This window comes from Fulmarus glacialis, unplaced genomic scaffold (assembly GCF_000690835.1).
Source record: "Fulmarus glacialis isolate BGI_N327 unplaced genomic scaffold, ASM69083v1 scaffold12380, whole genome shotgun sequence".
NCBI classification, from domain to species: Eukaryota; Metazoa; Chordata; class Aves; order Procellariiformes; family Procellariidae; genus Fulmarus; species Fulmarus glacialis.
In genome coordinates this window covers 19747-47175 of record NW_009189750.1, presented here as the reverse complement: position 1 = coordinate 47175, position 27429 = coordinate 19747, and the positions used below count along the sequence as shown (strand labels likewise).

Sequence of the window (27429 nt, the reverse complement as noted above, 5' to 3'; positions counted from 1 at the left end):
GGCAGATGAAACATTTCACCTTCTAAGGACATGCCAGCACATGTATTTTGTTACTGATTTAGGATCACAATGGCCTTGGCTACACAATTAAATAACTAGACAGGATTGGACAACATTAGCGGTCAAGACACCCTTGTGCCGTCCACACTAGCACTTCCACGATTGCTGTGGCCCACTCAGCTGCCTCGGTATTGACTTGAAATGTTATTTTTCCCTAGTGTCAATGCACATCTTACCTTTAGCTTCTTTTAAGAGATCCTCCCTGTTCACATCCAAGCAAGATTTCTGCTGGAAGTGGCTAGCACACACAAGCACATGTACACACATTCTTCTAAGATGTAAACTACGACTAATTTCACATTCCACTGTATCAATCTGTAAATACTTTGTTTTCTTTTTTCTTCTTTTATATAAAAACAATGGCATCAGATTCTCAGCAATAAAGTATAAGAAAGATGAATCCTTGACTACACTTAACGAATTATGAAATCGCCTTTCAAACAAAGGAAACATATGCAAAAATCTGTGTATTTGATAAAGTCAACTTAATATAACAAAAAGTGAAATATGCTTATTAAAAGTGTCCTTATATAAAAATGGTCTTGCAATGTACAGTAAAATGCAATACAAATTATTGTTGGTTATCTCTCCCCACCCAGTAACTAAAACAGCTATTGTTCCACAAAACTCCTTATATGCCGGTATCAAAGAAAGAAGCAATTATGCGACTAAACATTTTCTATGTTGTATGCCTGACGGATATTAAGGGTGTCTCGTAGCATCAAGTCTCGCAGACGCCATAATGCATCGGCCATTGTGGTATGAGCCCCTTTACTTTTCAACCAGTGTGAAGGGAGTCGGCTCTCTTGTTCTTTTGATAAGTGGACATCTCGTCTTCGTGCTGGAAGGTCAAGAAATGGTTCAATTATCTACTGGCTTTGATATTCACCATAATTTTTCTATAAAAAGGCAAATATAATTCTACAGTATAACTTTTACCCCTAGTATTTAAGCCCATACAATTGATTTATACATAGATGGAATTAGCCTGCTGATAACATACATATTCCCAGTCTGTTGACTTGTTTTTAACAATTACTTGCATGCGTACATTTTATTAAGTAAGCAGCAGATTTATTTAACATTTTCCATAAAAGCAAAAAATATTAATGGCTACGAAGAAGTGTGTTATGTCTGGAAACATCCCACTCTCTATCAAAATCCTTACCTGCAAGGGTCTGGTCCCACTTGCTAATACTATTCGATTCAGCACTAAGCCCCTCAATATATTTCAGATAGGCTTCAGAATGAAGAAGCCTCTGTGTCTTTGGTGGAGGGGAGACGAACATGGGAGTTGTGGGCTGCTGCATAACCGGCTGACTTGCTGGGCTCTGGCCGGGATACGGAGGGGGTGCCTGCTGTCCCGGCGGGCCAAGGATTCCTATCTGCAGTGACAAAGCAATGGAGAGATGACATTTGGGGGAACTGCAGGGAAGCTGCTTCACATCTGTGCATCAGTCATCCTCATACAAAGGAGCTTCAAAACAGGTTATGAGCAAAGGCATAAGAAAATTTCCCTGGAAGACACCCACTTTAGCCAGGGCTATCTGCTGGGGTCACCGAGATGCACAGAGAGAGGAAGTGCAAACAAACCGTATTCATGTTTAACAGACAACATTGTTCATATTTCTAATCTATGTAAACATACTCTGATTACTATCACCATTTCTCCTCTCTGCTGTTAACCTTAATTACTCCTTTTCCCTCCTTTTTATTTCATGCTTTCTCTAATTTGATCAGAAACCATGTGGTCTGTGAAGTGCAGGGTTTAATCTCTAAAACATCTAATCCAAATTGACCCTGATCCTCGGACGACTGGGATACTTCTACAGAATAAACGCTAATCTCTGTCAGGCAAAAATCGCAGGCACACAAATAAATCACAGTCACACAGAGGAATTCCCACCACTGTGATTAAGTAGCAATACTGAGAACTCTTAGAACAGATATCCTGTGGCCTGGAATAACTCAATGTCATGACATAGACACTTTACTACTTTCTCAGTCAACTTCTGGTTTTCTTTACACCCTCTAGCCAAAATCAGAGTTCTCTTTATGATGCAAAAATTTAGTCAATAAAATTGGAAATGTACTGAACACTTCATCTGTATTAATCACTGAGAAGGAATATCTGATCATCGCTGTTATCCAAACTCACAAATTCTGAACTGCTGATGAACATCTGCTTCGTCAGTTTGTGAAATATGGGAGCAAACAAAACAGTTTTTACCCACTCATCAACGGCTGAGAAAGTGGACAGCATCCTCTCTGCATCACCGAAGTATGCAAAACCCAAATTATCAGCAGTTTAATGGTATGTTGAAATGACTCGTCTTACTTTAGTAGAAGGAAAACAAAACAAAACACTGTCTTGCTTGTACTGCAGAAGTTATCCCACGGAGCAGAACCTAATTAGTCTAATAACAATTCAACCAACAAATAGAGACATACACTCTGAGTGTAAAATATTAACTGGTTCTAAATACATTTGTGTACATTTGGTTTATGTTCTCCCTGGGAAAGGCTATGTGCGTCCCTAGATGTCTGAACTGAGACGTTCAAATGCTAATTCAGAGCCTTAGAGCCTCACAAATAATGCAAAAATGACTCACCTGCTGTCCAAAAGGACTTGCTCCGGGTGCTGGAGTGCCTACCATGGGGGACACGTTTTGGCCTATAACACCTATATTCCAAAATATAAAATAATTAGTTTTATTTCAGAGCAGTGACAAATACCTCTTTGGTCTTCTATAGTAAAAATTTATACTTTGGTATCATTGCTCACAGTTATTTTAAGCAGATGTACAAAATTCAAATATCTCCCTCTCCCCCAATAAAAAAACCACTTTAGAAGTTTCTGAATGGAAAAAAAAAAAAGCCAACATGACGACTACCAAACACTGATATGTGGCCTGTTGAATTAATTTAATTAAAGAAATGCAAAGTGAATAATTTTTTGTCTTCAGTTTTTTTTCACATTACTTAGTGATTGCCTCACTAAATCTTTTCATTTATAATATACACCTTTGGCTTGACAGGATCTTCCTGGAATCCTTTAAGAAAGGAAATGCTGATTTGATTTAGCAACATTTAACATTTCCTTGTGTTCAGTTTTATAAAATACATTAACAGCAGGAGGAAATCCAAGCCATTGCACAAATTCTGTTAGATCTCACTAATATAAACCGCAACTTACAGGTTAAGCTTAAATAGTCTCATATATGAGACCGACGAACATTCGAAACACATTTCAAAAAAATGAAAACTGTTAGTTTTTCTCAAACATATTGAGGCTTTTCCCTATTGCACAGAGTGCAGCCAATAACACCCATGTCAGTCTTACATACAAAAATTTACAAATTTAAATGAGAATCATGCAGTTCCTGTATTTTACATACAGATGCTTTGGTCTGAAAAAATGAAAGTTATGCCTGTTGCTGCTTTTCTTTCTGTTTATGCCACTTCTCACATTCATTCATTAGAAAAGCTGCAAACTAACTATGGTCTTCCTAAGGGTTTAATTTGCATGCAGATTTCTGTATCAGTGATCAAAAGATGTGCCACTGCATTTTGCAAACTGAAGCATATTTGAAATGCATTTTCCATTTGATGGCAGCCCCCATTTTAAATGCATCTGTACTAACAGCAAGTCAGGAGTTGGAAAAAACATTGATAATACCAGTTGTGGAATATGGCACAGATTTTTTTTTTTCTACAGAGCGAAGAGGTCTGGAGGAAGGCACCCTCACCTTTCCAGCACCAGAGCATGGCTTCACCCTTAGCACACCCAGCCCGATTTAGCACCACCTCAGGTGTGGTCCTCCATTCCCAGGCATTATTTTTTCCCTAATCCGTATCCTCTCAGTTTTAAACACCATACATGCAGCCCACTTCTCCAGTGGGAAAAACTCTTCAAAGAAATGCATTGTCCTGGATTCACCTTCCAAACATCTGCTGATGTGTGCTAAATGTCACTGCCTTGGTGAGTCGGAGACAGGCTCTCAGACACACAGCTGTTTTCCTACTCCCTCTATGTGACATTATGGTGAATCTTACACACCAGCAAAGCTGCAAGCTGCACACCTAATACTGATGGATTTTTTAAAAAAAACAAGCAAAAAAAAAAAAAAAACCAACTCAAAACAATTTACATACAGAGAAAAGTCTTAACAGAGCTTCTGATAAACACAGTTGCAAGTGGGGTAGGGGGAGGCAAATGAGACCACTTTTGTCCACAGCTTGTTTAACTGCTGAACATATGGGATACACATCTTTTAAATAGGTACATGAGTTATCAGAGGTAAAAACTGAAATCAGCAGAAAACAGGATTAGAGTGCAGATGAACATTTAACCCCATAATGGGGACATATTAATGGCATTAACACTGGAAAAATGTTTATGTTTCACTCAGCCTCACTTTTCATCAAAAGTGTGGCAAAAAAATAGCAAACGTGTAGTACATATGCTCTCAAAAATCAATTCAAAATTTGGCCACAATAGTATACTGAGTTCATCTTATCCCCAAATATTTCCAGTTACTGTTCTATCAACAAGGTTTAATCTGAACACTGTTTTATAATAACACGTGTCAGCGCCCCAATGGCCAAGGGGTCTTACGTGACCAGGTTCATTTAAGTGCAGTCTGACTACTGATAAACATTAACGTACTGAAAAAGAGTTCGGTAAGGAATGAGAACAATAAATTTCATTTATAAGCCCACTTTAAATAAGAACAGGAGGATGGAAGGATGGTGTTGAAATGACGTAAGGATATGAATAGGCTGATTTCAGCTTTTCAGACCTCTGATGAACTCAAGCAGAATTGTCAGGTTTTTTGGCTGGAGCAAAACTACTGCTGGAGCAGCGTCACATTTCTCCAGTAGCCTTTCCCTGCTGGTCTACTGGACATGCTGTTGTGTCAACATTTTGCATCTACCTCATATATTCAGCAGTGCATTGTGTGCGCTGCAGTTAAACAAACCTGCAATGTTCAGAAACAAAAGCTATGACCAAAACAAGCTGCAGATAATTTCTGTAACAACTGGTTAAACAGCAAGTACATGAAAATGAAATAAGGAGCGAATGAGGATGACATTCTTACCGGGTGGTGGGATGCCTGGGATGCCTGGCATACCTGGCGGAAGTTGGTGGGGTGGGGGCACCCCTGGGTGAAGTGGCTGCATGCTGCCCATGCTAACAATGCCATCAACTGGGCCCTGCAAAGGTGGCAGCACCGGTGGATAGCCACTTATCATGCCTTGAAGGACACAACAAATTTCAAACATGCATCAATAACATGCAATATGATCTACACAGTAAGACATGCACTATCAAAAAAAAAAAAAAAAAAGCACCTTTAGTACAGCAACATGATACTACAATTAGTATCTTGCAAAAATGAATAAAAATTAAAAATAAAAAAGTTATAAATAGGAAACACTATACTTTTGATGAATTAGTATTTAGTGTATTTGTATGTTTCTCATGGGGCAATAAATGCTGAATATTCACATATGTTAACACAAGGAATAAATTCAGCCACAATTAAATGTTACTAACACAAGCAATTTTAATACAGCTTAAAGCTCTGCCATCTGCATACAGATTACAAACACAACACTAACTATACAAGCTCCACATACAGCCCTGCTTTGTGGGCTACCTCGGAGACCAAACTCAACTGGAACAAAAATAAAAACCTACATATTTTTCTGCACTTCATATGCAAAATTAACACACAAAAGCCCTACATCATTTGCATACTTAAAACTAATGCCAGTGACAGGGGTGATTTTTACTAAACCATCTCCAGTATAAACTATGGAAGTAACTCAATTTTTAAAACTGACAGCACTGGATGTGCTGGGCTGCAATGACTTACACTCACGGCACTAGACCAAAGTAAAAGGACTTACAAGGAGCACCTGAAGTCCCTCACAGAATTTCACTGACAATGTTTTCAAGGTGTCTTTATAGGAAAATTAATGATACGACGAAGACGGTATTGTGTTGCTGCTGCTCATAACTTTAGTTTTCTGCATGTGAGGGAAGAAAATTTAGAGCTTATTCTGGTTTCGTCTCAGGTTTGTTGCTATCCATGAGGCGAACCTACACAATCTAACTGCACTGTGTTTATTAGGTCCTGGAATGTAACTTGCTTGTCTCTCGCCTGTTTTCTAGGCTTTTTAATTTAAAAGGATGCGTTGTCAGGTAACCAAGGAAAGGTGTTGGAAAGACAATGAAAAGATGACAGAGGACAGAAGCAGGTCTAGAGAGATGAGGTAAATTTAGAAATGCAAAATTGATGGGGTTTCTATAGTCTGTTCCAAGAAACCACCTACTGAGTCTTTGCCACACTCCCAGTAACTCATAAAAGAAACTTTCAGAACAGGGATTTCTGGAATAAGACTGGCCAAAAACTCATACCAGCTCTGACTGAAAACAAAGCTGTCATGAGTTCAAGGTCGACACAGATCAAGCAGTTCCAAAATACAAGCTAAATTTGTCACTCCCTCAAGAAGAGTTACAAAGGTGAGAAACTGAAATTCCAAAAGCTTTACATGGAGGAAACGAGAAAATAAAGAACTTGATCTCCCTCAAGCCTTCATTTTCCACAGGACACCTAGATTGACACTTATTTAATAGGTCTTACATACTTATTTCAAATATCTGGAAGCTCATCTGTACCTCTTTATTAACATAGCGAAATCCGTATTTGTAACGGAAAAAGTAAAAGAAGAAAAACAACAAAAGCATCCCTAGAATAAAGGGCTTTCACTGTAGCTACTGCCTGGTACTTCCAGTGCACCCCGAGCTGCAACCACATCTTCAATGCATTTACATACATTTCTGAAGCTTTAAAACAAACAAAACAAAATAAAACAAAAACCTGCAATGAAACAAACCCATGTTTATCAGTCATGAAAGCTCATTTCTACATTTCCAAATAAAATACTCACTCAACAACTGGCTGGATTAATAAAGTTGTCGTCAAATCTCCATGAGAAATCAGTTCTTGTAGCTCATCACAAGGTTCTAAGAGCAGCCACTTTCATACCCCATGTATGAGTTACCACTTTGATTTTAAACTAGTAAACATGGGCAAACTGTTTCCAGCTCCCACAGCTGTGATTTATGATGCCTTTCAAATTACTTGTTCTCCCATTTTTTACTATAACAATGTAAGATTAAATAAACTTTTGTAATGCCTAAATTTACAAGAAACTAGAGCGTTGCACACTAAGAGAAATGTATCTCAGAAGGTATCCAGATTTCTTGGACCCGTGGGCCATAAAGAAGTTCTCTGAACTAGAGAAAAGCAATCAAATGATGGAGGAGGATGTGAAAGAGGTCTCAACAGAATAAGATACTTCTAAGTTAGACTTGTGGAAACTAAAAGATGAAAGACTGTGTTTTTCAAATGGGCCACTAAAGATCCACTTGATTATCCAACTTTAAGGAAATATTTCACAATGCCAAAGTGAAGAGACTTGAATGTCTAACCGTTTGAATAAGATGATGGTCTTAAATACAGGTTTGCTTTTGAGGAGGCTGCTGCAGGAAGTAAGTTAGCCTGTATAGTTTGCAGAATGCACATTTTTGGAAAAGTTTTAAGAAAGTGTTAGTCATAAGTATTACTGCCCATCAACACCTACCTCCAAAAAATTGGAGAAGTGACCCAATGCCAAAAAAACAAGAACCAAACCAAGAAAACAAAATCACAAGAGGATGACATTTCTACATCTTCTAGATTGAAGTAGGTTACTCACAAAAAAGATCAGCACTGGAGAACTCCCTTTTTTTTTCCTTCATATATGCACAGATATGTGTACATACACACACACAAACACACACCAACTGCAAACAGTTCGGAGGAAAATTACCAAGAACGGGGTGGGGTGGGGGGAAGAAAAATGCAACTCAGTGTAAACACACACTTTGTAATCTGGAGACCATGAATCAAATAAGGAATGTGCCTTCAGTTTAAACACCCATGCAGCCTATTTACTGAAAACGGATTTAGAGACTGTGATGAAAAACGCTTCAGGCTGTCAGCTCTAAATATGGCTACAGCCTGTGAGACGGGAAAGAAAAAGAAAAATGACAAACAAATTAATGGAATAATTGGAATGCCTTAAGGGAAAGATAAAAAAAAAAAAAAAAACAAACAAAACTCAAAACAAAAAACCTCCAAATACTAATTTTTTTACTTACTTGGCACTATTTTGACCTTGATTGAAATAATCTAATTATTTTAATTAGAAATGGGGGAAGAAAAACAACCTATCAGGTCATACCTAATTCATTTTCTCACCGATGCATGGCTGATTTCCATACAAGAATCTCCAGAGGACTACATTTTCAGGATCAGATCCGAAGACAATACTTACTCTGAGCATACTATGAACTCATGTCAGATTATGACTGGTAACGAGCACAACACCCAGCAACAGGGACCACGTGGAACAGTTCTCCAAGCTCAGTTCTATTCTTAAAATCACCTGATAAAACGGGCAATGTTGGCATTTTGTATTTGTTCCTGCAATGGCTCTAGATCTTAGTCTGCTCTGCTTACCCGTGTCTAATCAGCGATTCTGTAAAGCTTTTGCTTGGATTTAAAATCTGTTTTGGGTTCTGTTTGCCTCTAACCTTCCTGACAATAAAAAAAAAAAAATTTGCCTCCTACTCTACCTCTTCCACTGACGCTGCATGCACTAGAAGAGTATTTAGCTCAATCCCCTCCTGCCGTAGCAGGGTTAAACATGAACTCTGCAAAGTAGAGTGAATAAACACGACTGCACACAAACAGAACAGGACTACCGCACAAGGAGGACCCTTTTTCCCTGCATTTTCAACAGGCTACTCACTACTGGAGCAAGTAACGTGGGACTATCAGGCTACTGCTGCGGTTACATATACTCATTATGAAGAAAGACTGAAGAGGTTGAGCTTTTTCTTCCGTAAGAACAAAGTGACCCAAGAGAGTGTTCAGAGTTATGAAGGGGGTTGATATAGTGGATGAGGAAAAAATGGTCATAGCTCCTACGTTTTACCTGCAACGGGTGTCAACTGCTGATTGAGCATTCCCATTGGTGTTGGTGGCGGCACCACCCCCATAAGAGCCCCGACAGGAGTGCCTGCCCGGGGGGAGGAATTCTGCTGCTGTGCTGCTCGCTCTCTCTCCTGCTGCTCAGCAACTTTAGCTGCCCGCTCTGTAAAAGTATTTTAGATTTTCAGTTCTGTTTTGTAACCCAGAATTTCAAAATATTATCTGTTCATTAAAAAGGACTAGTCAAACACTGGCATAGTTTAGTCAAATATAAAGTAGAACAGATGAATCTTTTTATACAGCATATGATTTGATTTCATGTGGCTGCACCTAAGACTTTTAGAGAACCTTTCATGAAAAATATTCCACAAAGTTTTATCTCTTTCTAAAAAAAAATGAAAATAAATAATAAAATAAAAATTTAAAAAGTCAAAGAACAAATTTGATAATAACACCAGTGTTACCAACATGAAGCAGCAGTCCAGCACTAGGCTTGGTCCGCACTAGGAAAACACGGCAAAACGTTCCCTTTTTTGACACCACTGGCTCAGCTAAACCAGTTGCAGCAAAGGTTGGCAGCTCTCACGTAGATCCGCTACCAGCTGCTGCGGGAATTTTAAGCACCGTGTCTATCAGACATGCCCTAAAGTAAGATGCAAATAGCAGATAGCAGTGCCAGCCGGTGGCCCATTTATTCTTGGGCTCCCCATACATTTTACTACTGATGCAGCTGAAAGGTGGTGGCAAAGTCAGGAAACATTTGCAAAGTTTCCCTAGTGTAGATAGGTCCCTTAGTGTTTGGAACATAACAAGCAGCAGTTTAATGAACCAAAAATATTTTTCTCTGCCTCTTTCTGTTGTTTTCCCCATTTGGTCCCCTTTGAGCTATTATTCTCTTTTTTTTTTTTTTTTTTTTTTTTTTGTGCTGAAGATGTCTAACTCACATTGTGCTGCTCACTGGAGGTCATGTGTGTCCTTTGTACGATGAATCTGGTCATTATCTCAATCAAGTTTCCCACTGTGACTGCAAGAACAAAAGATCTACTGCAGGGGAATCGGACCAGAGGACAATTTTATATTAAGGGAAGGGCAAAGGGTCATTGGAAGAAGAAAGAAAAAAAACAAAACCCAAGCAAACAAAAAAAGGAGATATATTGAATGCCCACTCAAGGTGCTTTGGGGGCATGCAAGTTGCTGATTTGTTTACTCTGAGCGTTGTATCTGACTGACACAATGAGGAACAACAAAGAATAAATGAATGCAGCATATATCTCCAGCAAATTTTAATAACAGTGAATGCAGGGCTAGAAGTTCTCTTGCAGCTGGTGAAAGATGAAAACTGCCATTGAAACAGCAATCAAGGTCCTCCATCAAACAAAGGCTAAGAAGAAGTTCATCAAGGAGATTAAGTTATGCATCCTGCCAATGTTACTTGTTTTCTCTAGTAGATGACTTCAAACATCTATCATGCATTTGTCTGCTGTAGAACCTGCTTGTGCAGCTTCTAGCACTACTTCCATACACTGAAAGACCAGTTTCATTTCCAAAGGCTTTTCCTTCCTTCTTTTCACTTCTGTGGAAGTGATGACGACGCACAGAAACTCCTAAATTTACTACAGGCAACTCATATGTGATTGAGCACAAAGTACACAAGACATTTAAAGGTAGATCCTGAAGCAGAAAAATGAGATAAACCTCTTCAGAGCAGAGCAAGCATTTGGGGAAAAGATGAAGCAGCTGTTCTGACTCTCACCTACTTTGGGCCAGCTAAAAAAAAAAAAATGGTCAGACAAAAGCAAAAGTTCTCAAGACACTCTGATGAATGAGAAATTACTGTTAAGCGTTCAGCTTTATCAGACTTCGGAGTGCTGAGCTTTGAAGAAGGTCCTGAGGTAGGACAGTACTTGAGTTTTACCTAGTCTCTATCCATGGTGTGACTGCCACGGAACTAACAGATGAAACAACACTGTCAAAGGGAACTGCAGCAGGTGTCTAAAAGTTCAGCCTTGAGCGTTCACCTTAATACTCAATACTAAACCCAAATCGTTTAGGCCAGGACTGGAGATCATTCAAACAACACTTCCAACACATCTCAAGAGACAGGAAAGAGACCTTCTGCTTTGAACAGAGCTTTTCCTTAAAACAGGCCTTTACCTCAATCCCGTGCATTATTTTATTTTATTTTGAGAAGTTTTCACAGTGCAGTTAGCCATGCAGGCATTTCCAACGCAGTCTGTTCGCTCAACTATCGCTAAAAAAAACCACTATTACCCTGGACATACAAAATGAAATTTTCAGTGGGTCAAAATGGATCTAAAATGCAAACTACTTTTCACCAGAACACAGAAAGGCGCTTTTTCACTGAGGTGTCAAACCATGCCTGTTCCCTGCTCCCTAGTGCACATCCACACTAGAGAGCACCTGAATTTTGACTCGTCACAGTGGAAGGAGAGGAGTTTCTCTCCTTTCACACATGGTAAACAAACGCAGTTTGGACGCTTTGCAACCCCATACCAACCCCTCAAAAACAAATAAAAGTAAGTCTAGTTGTGGGCAGACACCAAGCCAGAGAAACTGCAGCCCAAAACACAAAAGCTTTGGAAAATTTTAAGTGAGAAAGAGGATTAAAATGGAAGCACTTAGGCAATAATTAACACAGTGGACAGACACTGTTGCTACCAGTACGTTACAGCTATGCCTTCCTGCAAAAGCGCAAGACATCAAGCTGCTCTAAGCTAGGAAGCGATGACATGCTAGCCGTCCTACTGCTTAAGAATTAGGCTGTAAGGAGGGACCTGTCCATAAAAAGATACCACGCGCACCTAGAAGGGTGTAAAAGGAAACTACTACAGGAAAAAAGTAAGGCCATAGTACTTTCACAGAGAAAGAGCATTACCATTTCCCTTCACAGCATTTGCAAAGAAAACTTGCACATAGCCTAGTGGTGCTATTTTACTCTCCAGAATTGCAAAGAGGTACTACTGCAAATTTGGAAAGGACTGAAACAGCGGACAGCGGAAAGTGATAGCATGCAAACTTCTAGTTTCAAGATCAAAGCTGCCTTGAAGTTATGAGTATGCAGAAAACCTATCAAATCTCACTTTTAAAAAAGCAAAGTTATAACTTAATTGAGCAATAACTTTCTAGGGTGTTGAAACTTTCCTATCCAAAATAGCATTTTCTTCCAATAAAACTGCGACAGTTGCTTAAAAAAAATGGGTTTTATATTGGAAGTGTTGACACATTATTAACTACAGTAGTAACTACGGATGTTAAGCCAATGTATTTGGCTTGGGTAAGGGCCTGCTGTTAAGGATCAATTGTATTTTATTCTAATCAAATAAAGTGGAAACACAATGACCAATATCAGTAGGAAAGAAAGAAAGAAAGAGAGAAAGGTCTAAAGTATCTCATGCCTGTGAAATATTCCTAGGCTTACTTCAAGATATGAAATCTCTCAACAAAATCAGTTACAACAGTTGATTAATACTGAGACTGAACAACAGGTCATATTTACATTATCATAACAGATTCTGTATCCTTCATTTTATTCTACCAAAGCTTTTTGGGACTCTAAGTACTGTTAATCAAAGAACTTTTTCCCACTCCACTGTAAGCCTTCTTACCTGCCGCTACAGCTCCGAAGAGCTGCTTGTCCAAAATTCCGCCCCCCCAGTCCTCCTTTAAGGAAACTTTCACAAACCATTTTTCCAATTGACTTCCAGCCCAGGGGCTTCGTGCCCCTTTACTGCTAACTTGTCCCCATTTTCTTGGTCTTTGTTCATTTGGTTATTTGTGGCAAAGACATTTAAATTATCAGTTGTGCACTACATAACTTAAACATGCTCTTTGCTCCTCTTCAGTCATCTCTCAATATGAGCTTCTCTTTAAGGTACGTCCAGAATACAAACATAAATATCTTCTTTTATTAAACCTGTCATCTGAATAACAGTAATGAACGCACTGAGAAAGAAAAAAAGCAGAAAAGAGTTTAGCAGCTTAGTTTTTATTTACCTTCATATTCTGCTTTCTTTGTTGCTTCCAAGTTTCTCCATTCAGTTCCTACAAGCCTGCTGAGCTCTCCAAAGGAGTAGTCTGGGTGCTGAGCTTTAATCACAGCTCTCATCTCGCTGCTAAATAAGATGTACCCACTCATGTTGATCTTCCTTTTTGATCCCTCCTTCTTGGTGCTGCCCTTAACAGACTTGGGAGTGGACTGTGAGAAAAGGCAGTTATGACCACAAGTGTACAAAAGAGAAGCTTCTCGACATACAAAATTCAAAGCTGTAAGAAACTATTTTAAAATATTCCCGCATTTCTCTTGAACGTATTTGCACAAGGACCATCCAACCTTACAGCCCCTGAAGAGAGACTGCATCTACTGATGCATGATAAGAGCAAATGCACACTCTTATGAAAAGTGCACAGGGGAAAAAAAAAAAAAAAAGAAAATCACAATGTTCTAATGCTTTTCAACCCTTCCAGACATAAAGCCACGTTTATAACTGAGGCTTCAAAAAATTCTCAGTAAGACAACACAGAACGCTTACTATTAGCTAAAATCATTCCAAACTGAACGAGAGGACTAAGAAAGGCTGAGTAGCAAATAAGTGACTATGCAGAAAGGCAGAAGAGAATAAAAGTAATAGTGTTATGTCACAGATTTCATCCATTATGCTGTTCAGAAATACTGCCAAGACAAGTTGAGTAAAGCATTTTATTTGCCATTGCACATTTTAGGGAAATGCTTCCCCATTTCCTCCTGGGCCTTTGCAACCCTTACTGTCCCTGGCTCCATCTTCCACCCTTCTCATCCCTAAATGCTCTCTATTTTGCCTGCCAGACTTTCCTTTCTCTCTAGTGTTCACCTCCCATTACGTAAGTAGCCATTTCTCCCCGAGAAACCCAAAGCCCAGTTTTGCTGATCACTGTTTACCTGCACAACAGGTTCACATCACATTCTATACATTGATGGTAACAAAAATTCTGCTCCTTTGCTTTTCCCACCATGGATGCTCCTGTTGAGAGCTCCTTGGTGTTTCCAGCCATCAAAAAATTTAACCTATTCTGACAACCACAGCTGGAACCCCCTTTTTAAAGGCTCCTTCCACCTATATTTGTTACAGGAGACTATAATTCACCCATACTCTGATCAGTAAGGCCCAGAAATGTATCATCATATCAAAACGCTTAAAAGCCCCTTCTCATATCCCGAACATTACAAAATTCTCACATCTTGAAAAGTGTAATTGTTTCCAAATACCTGGCAGGGAAAAAAGGAAAGAAAAATATATGCAACTGTTTTCTTCCTATCCTGAAATTCTGGCCATGTTACTAACTCCTTCTACTTGCCACTTTGAGCCCTGCAGTTCAACACTCCTCTCAGCTAAAAACAAAGCTTCAGAGATACCAAGATGCTTAAAAAGTCTTGCTCATCAATTTAAGCCAGGCACTGGATAAACTGAGGCATACTTTTATGTTATTCCAAACTTCACAGTATTAATTTTCAAATGGCAATCAACCCTTAATGTTTCCATTATGAACCTAAAGACAACACTTGTCTTTTTGGGAGAAGGTCTTCTAGGTTTGTCTCCAAGATGGAGGAAGCGAAGAAAACTCCACACAGGTTCTGGGATGACACACAGGGCACGTACAACTCATCCTGGCTTCTCAGGCAAGCCCACATTGGCAGATAGAGTTTTCTCAATTCAGAAACAGGAAAATCTAATTATATATTTGGCCTCTTACAGGTCTGCACTTAGATAGCTACAAGTTTATCAGCTGGTTTTGCCTTTATAGTGCTTGCAACAGTTTCGATAACAGTAACCTAATGTAAAAGCCTACCCATCAGTCTGGAAGGGCAAACGGGACTTTGAGAAACTGAATTCAGTTCTTGTATTCTCCGTTCTTTCACATCTCTGACACAATCATTTTTAAATGAACAGAATCTTTTCTATTTAAGTCAGATAACTGCATATTCAGTTTTAGATGTGTTAAGAGAAGAAATAAACAAAGACCCCTTTTATGCCTTTTCTCAGCCATATTGCTAAAGCAAAAAATGAAGTTGCATATCTTTTTCTTTTTTAGGTTCGACTTGATTCACAGCAAACTGCAGCAGGAGAGCATCATCCACCTATCTGTCAAGCCCCACAATACCACGTATTCACTTGTCTTGACTCCTTTTATCCTTAGGTGTAGTAAGAGCTTCTTTGTTATCATTAGAAAAAAAGTTTAAAAGTTCTGGGGTTTGATAGTTGTTAAATAAAATTCCATACATTTAAGAGAACATGAAGAAAACACATGCCTTTTATCTAGGAGCTCTTTTTAAAAATACACTTTCACTAGGGACGTAAGCGGAACAGATTATCTGAAGAAGAAAGTTTATTTCTGTGCTGTAGGTTATTTATTTCTCCACCAGAGTTAAATCGTGCTCTGAACGCCAGTTCAGCCACAACATGCCTTTTCTTTCCAAATCAGCAGTGTGAGGAATCTGCCAAGGCACTTGTGTATCATCATTCACTTCTTTCCTTGCATTGCTGCTGATCCTTTTCAGTTTTCCTTACTTGTTTGGGGGTTTTTTTTGTTTGGTTGGTTGGTTGGTTTTTTTACTTCAATTTCTACGCTTCAGAGTTCACATCTGCCTAAAGGTATATACACAGATGGTGGATATATCCATTGAGCCTGACTTCTCACCAGTTATCCTGAAAACTCTGCAAGACTGTCCCATTACAAACAATTAAAAAAAAAAAAAAACACCAAACAATGCAACTATCAACCTGGCTTTTTAAAGAGATATTATATATTAGCATTTAAATAAAACTTCAGGGGAATCTGAGCATAACACAGCTATGTAGAAAGACAGAAAGCAAAGGAGATCAAAAGACACTGAATGCTGCAGAGGGCAGTTTGAAGACATCTTTAATGTCCAATGATCCCTATTTAAACTGCTTTTGGCAGCTGCTATGCTTAACAATGGTCATATTTTGATGTATAAAAAGTTACCTTCCCCTTCCTGAAGTGTTACATTAGTTGGTTAATACTGGTAACATGCTTTCTATTTGTAATACTGTGCAAGAGTTTTCATGCTACTTATTAAATTCAACAAGTTAAAACACGGAGCAGCGAGACAACCTTGCACAGGAAAATGCATTTGGTGGTCTGCCCACATGGCAAAAATAACAATCAAACCAAGCTAAAGCTTTCAGTTTCATCAACTCTTTTTCATGACATCCAAAGACAGTTATTTCTATCCAGGGGTCACATCCTTTCTAAACTACCAATGAGGCTGTAACCTCACAGTCAATGAAATGAGCAGAAATCCACCTTGCTGGTTACAAAAGCGTCTGAAACTCCCTCCTGTTCCCAGCAGGTCATTCCCATTGCCTCTTTAATGCTGGCATTAGCTTGGATGTGGCAATGCGATGAGAAAGATAAAGGGTTTAATCCAGTTGCAAAAAAACTTTTTTGGTTAGGTTAATCTCTAATTAAAGCTGTTCCTCACCCTGCTTCAATACTCAGTTACATAAATACCAGGGCTTGTGTAAGAAACACAGCAAGAGAGTGAAGGGGCTCAAAAGTGCGCCATTTAAGTAGCAGCAATGGCTCATGCTGCAGTCAAGCGGCGTAAAACCACACACGATTCTTCTTTTACTTCCTATCCATTTATCAGCAAATTAATACTAGAGCTTCTAGGACATTCAGTTCTTCTAACTTTTTTAGCAAGTTCTTATATTCAAGTAATAATGGTAACTTAATACTAAAAAAAGTGATTTTTTTTCCTGTGAGGATGATGCACAGCATTTTCTAAAAATGTAGCAAAACCGTAAAAAACCCCAAATGCTAGCTTTTTTCAAAATTTAAGGTAAAGCTTAAAAATGGGCATTAGGTAAGTTGAGAATTACAATGAAACCCTTACATCCCAACTTTAAATTAAATATAAGGACCTGATATTTCTGAACAAGTGTCATAGAAAAACCTGCTAATTAGAAATAATGTTCACGTATCATACAAAAATGTACCCTAAATTTTCCTCAACTGAATGATTTCCTTTAAAAACATTTTAATGGACTTAAATATTATCACCCGGATATCATATTGGATGTGCCAAAACTGTTCCGTGTAATTTATTCCATAGACTCGTAAACTGAAGTACAAATCTCTTCTGTGTATATGAAAAAATATAACTGTTTCTTTGTTTATTTGGGTTGGGGAAAGAATGTGGAATATAAAGGTTTAAAGGTTTCTCAAGGAAGATCCTTACCTGTGGTGGAGTATAGGGCATTATATCCAATTCACTAGCTAGTGGGGTCTGAAGCTGAGGCATAGAAGGCGTTTCAGTCATATCACCTTCCTCTTCTCCCATCTCTTCCATGTCCTCATCGCCTCCTTCCAACTCAGCAAATTTTGCTTCTAGCTGCTGAATCTTCTTTTCCAGTAGTGGAGATGGTTCCTTCTGAGGAACTATGGGTTTTCTGAAAGGTGGAGGAGGAAGACAAAAAGCAGATGAGAATACACTCATACTTTACAGGAGATAGCATGTATTTTTGAAGAGAAAACCAACTTTTCTTCCTTTACCATTGAACAACATGGAAACAATGATGATTTAGGATGTGCCTGTGCTTCCTTTTCAGAACATTGAGCAGAAATCATTCAGTGTCTATGGACAGTGTTTCATTTCAGTCACTTGTTTGAAGGATTTTTTTTTTTTATTATTTTTTATGAGTTAGAAGCGGATTTCAATGCAGCAAATACTTCATTTCTGCAATATAAGGCAGTTAACACCACATCTTCCTTACATTTTATGTTTTACTTAAGTTAGAACTTAATATTTTTATTAATATCAGTGTTCACCAACTGGAAAGCTATTTGTTACCCATAATGAGGACTTAAGTATTTTAAGGACATCCAAGAGAATTTACCGATCTGATAATGTAATGACTTTTACTAAAGTCAGGAGAAGAAAAAGAAAACATCCACTGGTATTAAGACCATGAAAAGACTGATGTTACCTGGACTTCTGTCCAAAAGTGTGATTAGTCAAAATTCATCTTCTACAGCTATACCTTTTATAGATGTACTGGGTCTGGCTGGGGTGGAGTTAGTTTTCTGCATAGTAGCCTGTACGGTGCTGTGTTTTGGATCTGTGACCACGACAGAGTTGATAACACATCCATATTGTAGTTATTGCTGAACAGTGTTGGCACATTGTCAAGGCCTTTTCTTTTTCCCACTCTGCCCCCCCAGCAAGTGGGCTGGGGTGGGCAAGAAGCAGGACAGCTAACCCAAACTGACCAAAGGGATATTCCATACCATACGACATCGTGCTCAGCAATAAAAGCTGGGGGAAAGGAGGAGGAAAAGGGGACATTCGGGGTTATGGCATTTGTCTTTCCAAGGAACCATTAGGCATGCTGAAGCCCTGCTTTCCAGGAAATGGCTAAACATCTGCCTGCTGATGGGAAGTAGTGAATTAATCCCTTATTTTGCTCTGTTTGCATGTGCAGCTTTGCTTCACTTATTAAACTGTCTTTATCTTGATCCAGGAGTTTTTCTTCCTTTTGCCATTCCGATTCTCTCCCCTATCCCGCTGCGGGGGAGTGAGTGAATGGTTGGGTGGAGGCTTAGCTGCCAACCAGGCTCAGTCCACTGCAATAGAGAAGAGTGCTCAGATGACCCCCACATTCCCATCACATTTTTACCTAAAATAGTATATTTCGTCATCTACAACTTTTGCAGAGAGTGAAAACCTCTTCAGCCCTTTAAATTTCTTCATTTGTTTGTCGCTTTCATTGTAGCGGCTCTCGCAAAGAAAAACATCGTTTTCAGAGATTTCTGTTGGTCTGCAGGAGAGGAAGTCTTTGAATGACAGAACCGCACACTTTCCTGCAGAAATGAAAGAGCTGCGTAAGTAGGCAGCCACACTTGCAGACATTTTACAAAAAGTGTGGAACCTCAAGTTTTTGCCAGTCTCATAAGTCTGGAAGATGCCCGGTATTTGGCACAACTACGGACAATACACCAATTGATACCCCTACTAAATAACGCCACTCACGAGAAACCTACACGAACTTAATGCAGCTTTTGGATTTTTTTTAAAGAACAAGAAAACCTGCAAAATAACAAAACCCCATGATCACTAGTCAGTTAACTATATTTAGCACAGCATCATAACTACAAAACAAAGTACATAGTCATCATCTTATGCAACAAACCAAATTTCATCCTCCTTCTGGACCAACTTTTCCAGGTAACACATACCCGAATAATTACATTAGTAAGTGAGAATAATGGAGTTTTCTGTTCTCTGGCTGCAGACAACGTTCACTTCGGTATCATGTAATTCCCTTACTGTAAGAAAGCTTCCTTATTGTGAAAACTCTCACTACAGGTCGTAAAGATAGGAATGCATATTAGAAATGGGCTGAATAATCTCTCCTCCCCTACTCAACAGGAAAAAAACATACTTCGAATCAAGCCTACATATAGCTATAAATCACTTCAGATTGTATAGGAAAAGAAAGAGAATGTCCATTGGATTTAAAGTTGCTAATAATTACCCAAAATGCAAGTCATCGGACAGGTCTCCTCCAAGTTACTCAAAAACACTTCCTTCTTATAGAACATTTTAGTTGGTTCATGTTCAGTTTCTTCAGGATGTATAAAGATTGGACCAAAGAAATATGCAGCTCCATCTCGCACCCACATCTTTTCAATTCTGGAAAGAAAACCAAACCACTGACATAAATGAAAGGCCATCCCTCCTAAACGAGACAGCTGGATGCACTAGGTTGTTCAGGAAGACAGTCAGTAAAAAAACGAGTACAGAAGAACAGCTTATTCCAACTGAACAACTGTATCACCTTTTTATTAGGCGGCTAAACTTCTACCTCAAGCTATTAAGAGCCTGTAACATTTAGCTTAATTCAGAAGATTTTTTTCCCATCCTCTTTTATACGTTTTGCAACAAGTCCGTCTTTTGTCCAAGTTATTTTTATAGACTCAAACTGCAAATAAAGAAGTTGCACCTACCTTCCTACCCGAGGTCGCACTAACCCATGAGATTTTATGAAGACACAGTCCCCAACCTTAAGCCACATATCATTGTAGCAGAGCTGTTCAAAGTAATGGCAACCAGGTTCTCCATTGGACATTTCTACTGGAACATCTTCTTTATCCTGAAGAAGAATATGCGTTTAGAAACTTGTGGAAGAAGGAAAACCGAACACATAAATAAAAAGATGCCAAGTGCAAATAAAAGACTTTGCTCTATTTTTATGTTACCAATAACAGGTAAACACTAAACAGAGCTGTACATGTGAAAGTGAGGGGCCTTGAAATTTAAAAATGAAATAGCAAAGCCAAAAATATGTATGCCGCAAGCTTTGCTATTTCACAAAGCTGTAATTTTGCCAGAACAGTAATTTACAGGTCCTTTTCGTTCTACTGCTTCAAAGTTAACTGGCCAAGCCAAGCCTTGTCAGCTTATTTTGATAGTTTGTTTTAAAGCACAATAACGTGCTTAAAAGGCAAGAATTGAGTATATGGCCAAGTTAACATACATAGAAATTTAATGATTCAACTGTCATATACAATAATACGAACACTCCATGTATTGCTTGCAAATTCATACCATTTGCCCTATTTAATTTCTTACTTTTTAGTCAAAACGCACATTGTGCCTCATTTGACCTTTTAGTCTAGAATTTCAGAAAGCCAATGAAAAACACAGGCTATCTCCCCAAGGTGTGGAAGGAAGAGACCCCACAAGTTTTCATTCTCTCACTAGAAATAATTCCTTCTTTTGTCATGATGTGAATAAATACAATAACATATGCTAAGTGTCTGATTAAAGCTGACAATGAGTGTGCTGGCTATTCTGATCTGAGATTCTGTTCGAGAACTCAATGTAAAGTGGATTTATTTCATGACTCTAAGTTTATTTTTTTATGGCTGTAAATTTATTTTAGATAAATTTAATTCAATTTAATTGAATTTAATACATTTATTTAAATCTATTTCTTTTCTGACTCTAAATACAATAAAATAAATGATTTTACCCAGTATGTTGGACAGAAACATTCTTAAGCATTTCGACAATAAACGGCTCAGTTATCAACCATAAATAGGTCACAAACAACAGAATATTATGTATTGCTTACTGCTGCCTAGCTACTGACTATTTTGCTGAAATACATAATAAAGCATTTCAGCATTGCCATGAACTAAAACTAGACTTCTAGTTCTACTGATTCTTTAGGCTTAAGGCAAGCTTTACAGTGAAAGTGTAATTTTCTTTTCTGAAGTGGTTAAAAAAAAACCAACCCCTTCACATGATCACAAGAAAGCATTTGTAGAATCTAGCAAATATGTACACAGTCTTTTCTGTTTAGTCTATTTATATGTTGTTTGTATTTATTTACAAATGTGTATAATGTAATTTATAACATAAACATTGTATTTATTTATATTTTATTGTGTCTGGATGCTGTGAAACTGAAGTCATGAAAGCTTACATTTTGTCATTCTTTATCTGCCAAATATAATCGATGTTCCACTTGTTACCTTACATACCTTTTCAAGATGAAGGATACTTTCTCCCACCTTACTGTCCTCCAATGTTTCAGCGTGTTTCTCCTCATCTACTTTGTCCGTATTAGCAAATACAGAAGCAACACGGACCACAGGCAAGGGTACATCTCGTGGGACAAATCTTACAGAGCTTACAGGCATAGTCCACAGTTTAATCTTTTTAAAAGATTTTGTCTTCGCAGAATAACGTGACTCACAGACATAGACATCCTCATCTCTGAAGTTTTCAGGACACAATTTAAAATATTCCTGCAGATTGAAGGAAAAAAGATTAAATATTTCAATAACACAGACACCCCCCCCCAGACACACAGTGAACTCCCTCTCCTTCACAGTGAACCTCCCTTCCTGGTTTTTTTACGTTTCTATCAGAAACACTTTTAGACTAATAAAGCATTTCTGCTGAGTTCTTTTCTTCCAGTTTGACATCCAAGTTCTATTAAAAATTAAAAGCAAACAACAAGAAATCCCACCCTTGGAGAAGAAGCTAAATTCAGTACAGGTTATCATGTGAGAAAATTTAGGTTTTATTTGGTTACCAAAATAGTACATCAACAAGTACAAGATCTGCAGCCCAAAACCACCTTTACAAGACTTCTGAGCTTTGACTATGAAAGAGGACATGACCACCAAGTTTGAGGTGGGGCGGGGAGTAAGCTCCATGCTCATTGATATGTGACTATGATGCCCACTCATGTACTCAGCAGCTGTAGCACTTTTTTCCATACAAACACACTACCTCCTAAAAACTGGCTGAGATAGATATGTTTGCAAGCAAGCCAAAAATCCTCAGCACAAGGATGATGTGGAATCAAACTTGAGACAGACATGAAAGACTTCATCCTCTTACCAAGCCATTCAAGTCTCCCTCTTTACCAAATCTAAATCTACATGCTTTTATGGGAAACTTGAAGAAGTTACCTGCAACTTCTCTACTACATGCTCTGAAAAATCAGTTAGCTCATTATCTAATAAGCATATGGATTCTACAAACCAACGAGCACTGAGAAACACCATCACTTGGATGAACTACATACTTCATGAAGCAAATGAACAATACAAACAGTACACAGGAGCAAGTCCTATTTTATTTAAGTATTAGTAGAATGTCTCTGTTAGAATGTCTGCACCTCTTCAAGAAAACAGCAGAGAACATATTATTTGCTTAACAAATTAGTCTGAATAGTCTCTCACCTTAACAAACATGACCACGCATTTGCCTAAAATTTTGCTAACAGGAACTTTATTGTAATAGTCACTTTTAAAAACTTCTTTCTCCAAGAATTTTCGTGTTGCAAGATGAAACGTTTCATTTGGTCGATAAAACCAACAGCCGTAGAGCCATTTCTCTCCTTACGGAAAAAAAAACAAACAAAAACAACAAAAACCCCAAAACCCCAAAAAGAGAAGGGAGAAAGAAAGAGAAAAGGATGTAAAATGGTATATTCTCTAGTGCACGGACAAGAAAAAACAACTATAGATTGATTGATTAATCAAATAGCCATGTAGCCATTTATACTGAGAGTAAACTGTTTTAAAACAGAACAAGACTCCTTAACTGTTTCAAGTAAGGAAAACTAAGTGGCTTAAAAAGCCTGCAAATTGTTTTTTCCCCAATAAAACCTGACTCAGTAAAATAAAGGAGAAATCAGTTCTGTCGAGTCAGATGACTTCAGGAAACAGTCTGCAACTTATTTATAAATCTTGACTTTCAGGCCTTGAAATGGCTTCAAAGTCTACCCAACAATTACCTGATTATTTGAAGAACCTTGGATAACTGGTTTCAAGTTTTTTTAAGAACTATTTCTTCCATATTACATTGTGACAAATTCAAACTGTTAACAATGATTTATAAAGAAATTACAAATATGTACTATTTTTCTAAATCAAAAGAAAATCTGTAATCCGTAGACTGAACCAGAATAAAAAGTGCTTTTCACTTTCCCCATCACAGACAAACAAACATAAGAAACTTCCAACTGGCCAATGGTCCATCTACCCAAACACACTGCATCCAACTGAGCGAGCAGGACAGGCTACTAGGAGAACGCATTTGATCTTGGCCACTCTCCGTAAGTCATTCCACTTCTTCTACAGTCATTGCATTAAGGGTGTTAGAGAGCTATTCTCTTCATCTGGCTATTATTTGCTGGTTATTGTCTTTTATTATTTGGTTCAGACCTGTTGTACATGGACTTGTCTCACTCATTTTTGAACCTGCTGATATAATCTGCCTCCACAAGCTCCTGGGGAAGCCAGGAGGCTCACTACCCACTGTATTAAAAAGCCACACACTTTCACGTGTTTTAATCTGATTTAATGTCAATTTAGTGTCAATAAGTGCCCTCTAACTCTAGTACTGCTGGATTTGTTGAATAGTATTTCTGCATTCACCTTATCTACCCACTTCATGATTTTGTAAACCTTAATTATATCCTGCCTTACATTTCTCCTCTCCAAATTTAAGAGTCATGGTCTTTTTAATCTGTCCTTAAAACACATCCATTCCACTCCTTTAAAAAAAAAAGTGCAACCAAAATGGTTAACTCCACTATACCCCACTGTAGTTCTCAGCAACTGTAGTTTCCAGGACTGCTGAGAGTGCACCATGCTTATCTGATACTCTTGCCGTATCTCTAGCCTTCCTTATACTTAAGAAATACCTGCTGCAAACGGAAGGCATCACTAATGAGAAAAAAAAGAAAACAGTACTCGTTATGGCTTGATTTGGCCTAGGAAATGCAAGGTTCAGCTCAATTCTGAAATTTAACACAGGCAAGTTCTGAAACTGAGTTGTTCTGCAGAACATTTGCAGTTAAATGTGCCCAACTTTGGTTCAGATTTCTCAGCACAGAAAAACCCCATGTGTTCTTCTGCACCTGAATTACAAGGAGCCCATACCACTTAGAAGAATCTATTCTCTGGGATGCTTAGGTAGGGATGAACAACAAAAAAGCGTGTGCTGACCCAAGAACTTTATATTTGTAATATTCTTTGGAACAAAGCAACTCAGAAACAAGAAAAATACTCACCAGTCCACACATACTTCTGCAAATAAAATAAATAACATCTACACAGAAAAAGCTCAAATTGGAAGTTTTAAATAGTAATAAGAAGTTTCACCATATTGTTTTCCTATAGCAAAGACATCCTTACCAGCTGAATCTTCCCACAGCCTCTCAATACAGACTATGTGAGGTTGCAAGTTGGCTTCAGCAGGCTCCACGTACACATAATCTCCTACATGATACATGCTGTTCTTGAAGCTGCAATCCTGGCTGTAGGTCCGATGCAAGCTTGACAGCCCAGCTGATCCAGAAGAATCTTCACTCTTTTCAGCTTCTTATTTCAAGAAGGGAAAAATAGATGTTAGTAAAGCCACATTTCCACGTTAGCCAAGATTGCTGATATGAATGCCCTCACCCTTTGCTGAGTGCAGAAGTGCCACATGATACCTGATGCGTCCCTCTGTCACTGACTTCCAGCATGAAGGAAGGGTTTAAGCATGTTTTGTGCTGCTAGCCTTTCTGCTACTGGTGCTGCTGAAGGTTGGGTTTCCCTTCTTCAGTTTAATTTCATCTAGCCCTTCCAGTGAGTGAAGAGGAACTCAATGACAGCATTGAGCTCAGACGCCTTCAGAAAGGCACATTTTGCTTACTTTGGGATTTTTGGCTCTCAAAGGAAGACCGAAAAAGGGCATCACAGTTGTTGTCCCCTTATAATCCTAAGCCGGTTGGAGCAACCAGACTTTACTGCTGCTGACATTAGTGCTATGTGGGAAGATGAACCATGTTAGAAAGACAATTCAAGGACAAAGAGCTAACAGCTCTGCTCCCATCTGTGGGAAGGAGCAATTAGAAAGCTTTATTCATTCCCCTAGACATGCTCCACAATGATTATATGGACAGTAACAGCCAGGAACTGTGAAACACAAAGGACCTTCACAGTACGTTTCTTGCCCTACAAAATAGTGCAAGCCCATTCCTCTTCACACTCACAGCAGCCAAGTAAGAAATGCAAAAGGCTTACTTAAATACCATTTCTTTAGCAGTGTTAAGAGCATGATCATAGACAACACCATCAGCACATCAAGAAACCAGTATTTGTCAAAAAGGAAACAACTAAAAGGTCAATTGGGACAGTCATTGCTAAGTTTATTATCAGCAGAAAGCTATAGTAAAAAACTTTTGTTTTCTTTTATAATATCCTTGAAATAAGACTACCGATACCCCAATGTGTTCTGACTAAGGAGTTTACATAAGGTTAGTATCTACCTACACCTCTTTCTTAAAGCCATCTGGCACAGCTGATAAGGATCAAAATAAATCAAATCTCTCATAACTTTAAAATACAAGACCCTTGGTGGACAACCGGACTGTTAAGGTCCTTTCAGCAGGCGAAGCTGCAGCAACAGTAGAGCATATATCATATGCACGTGTATGTTTTTCAATTAATACATTTAAAATTAATGAAAAGAAGGTAGCTACCTCTCTTCTCCTCCTCTCTTTTGAGCTTATCTTCCTCTATTTCTTTGGGCAGCTTTTCCTTCTTTTCCTTTTCTACATCGTTGTGAAGATGCTTGGTGGTATAGCTGAGAGCGGGTGACAGAAGAATCTCTCCGTTCTTACAAAGTTCATCTCGAATTTTAATAAAGAACTGTTGAAGTTCGACCGCATCCTCGTAGATCTCTGAATCAGTCCTGTACAAAAATACATACAAGGGCAGAAACATAGTTTGTGCAGAGTCAAACAGGATCCTAAACACATACCCATCAATTGCCACACTTAGTGATAAAACTAACGCTTCACTGTACCAATAGATTTCTCGGCTTACTCATAACAAGCAGCAGCAGACACTGGCAAGTCATGTTCCACCTGCTACTCAGCAGTTTGTATTATAGTTTACCTAAAACTGTATTTTTGGATACACCAGTCCTGAAATACCAGAAAAATCAAAGGTAACTGGTTGCGACCAAAACTACTTGCCACTGGACCTCTACAATCTGTTAACTTCTGAAAACTTAAGTAATAACATTATTACATTACATTACAACATTACAAACCTGACTTACTTTAATTACCCATACTCCTGCTGGTAGATGTTTTAATATCATTTTTTACCTCCTCTCCTTCAGAGTCAAGATCTGACCTGCACATCCTCAAGTACTCTACCTAATTCAAGTAAAACACTGCAAGAAGTTACAAGTGTTCATAGTTTTTGCACAATATTACCATAACTCATACAACTGTGATTGCTCCAAAAGAGCAATCCACTAGGCAAGCAGTTAGCAAACAGCTCCTCCTCTTCGTTTTTTCAATTTGAAAGTTAGCCTGGTTTTCATGAGGTGTGCCTTTCGAAGACTAACATCCAAATTATCTCATGGCAGAAACCTAACTTCTTCCTTGTTTTTAAACAAAAGCATACCTGATAGAAGACCTGATAGAGCTTCTGAGATTTAGTTTTCTAAACACCCATACCAAGGAAAGCAAACACCTTAAAAAAAACTTCAGCCTTTGTCTAACATTAACATGCAAAACTCGCGTGGTAAGACAAAGGATACCTGAAAAATATGGCTTCGCTCACCTGTTCATTCTCCTTGCCCTCTCCAGTACCTCAAACATATTCTCCTGGAACAAGTCCAATCTTCTATAGCGATTATTTTCAACATTTTTTCGGATAATATCAAACGTCAGAGGAGGTTTATTTGGGAAGTTGGGATCAACAGCAGGAA

At 38.4% G+C, this 27429-nt stretch overlaps 1 protein-coding gene across 1 annotated transcript in view; it reads right to left on the bottom strand.

Moving 5' to 3' along the window:
• Positions 1-395: 395 nt before the first annotated feature.
• The window catches only part of LOC104080791 (protein polybromo-1-like), a gene marked incomplete at its 5' end in the record, with an annotated part of 43313 nt that continues 16279 nt past the window's right edge, over positions 396-27429 (bottom strand). Inside the window, 15 exon segments of the mRNA XM_009583306.1 lie at positions 396-901; positions 1229-1445; positions 2673-2743; positions 5163-5318; positions 9115-9273; positions 13125-13326; positions 17371-17581; positions 18809-18992; positions 19667-19824; positions 20139-20284; positions 21681-21947; positions 22893-23050; positions 24855-25040; positions 26186-26397; positions 27282-27429. The exon segment at positions 27282-27429 is cut by the window's right edge and continues 31 nt beyond it. Coding sequence (XP_009581601.1) covers positions 729-901; positions 1229-1445; positions 2673-2743; positions 5163-5318; positions 9115-9273; positions 13125-13326; positions 17371-17581; positions 18809-18992; positions 19667-19824; positions 20139-20284; positions 21681-21947; positions 22893-23050; positions 24855-25040; positions 26186-26397; positions 27282-27429 — 2648 coding nt within the window.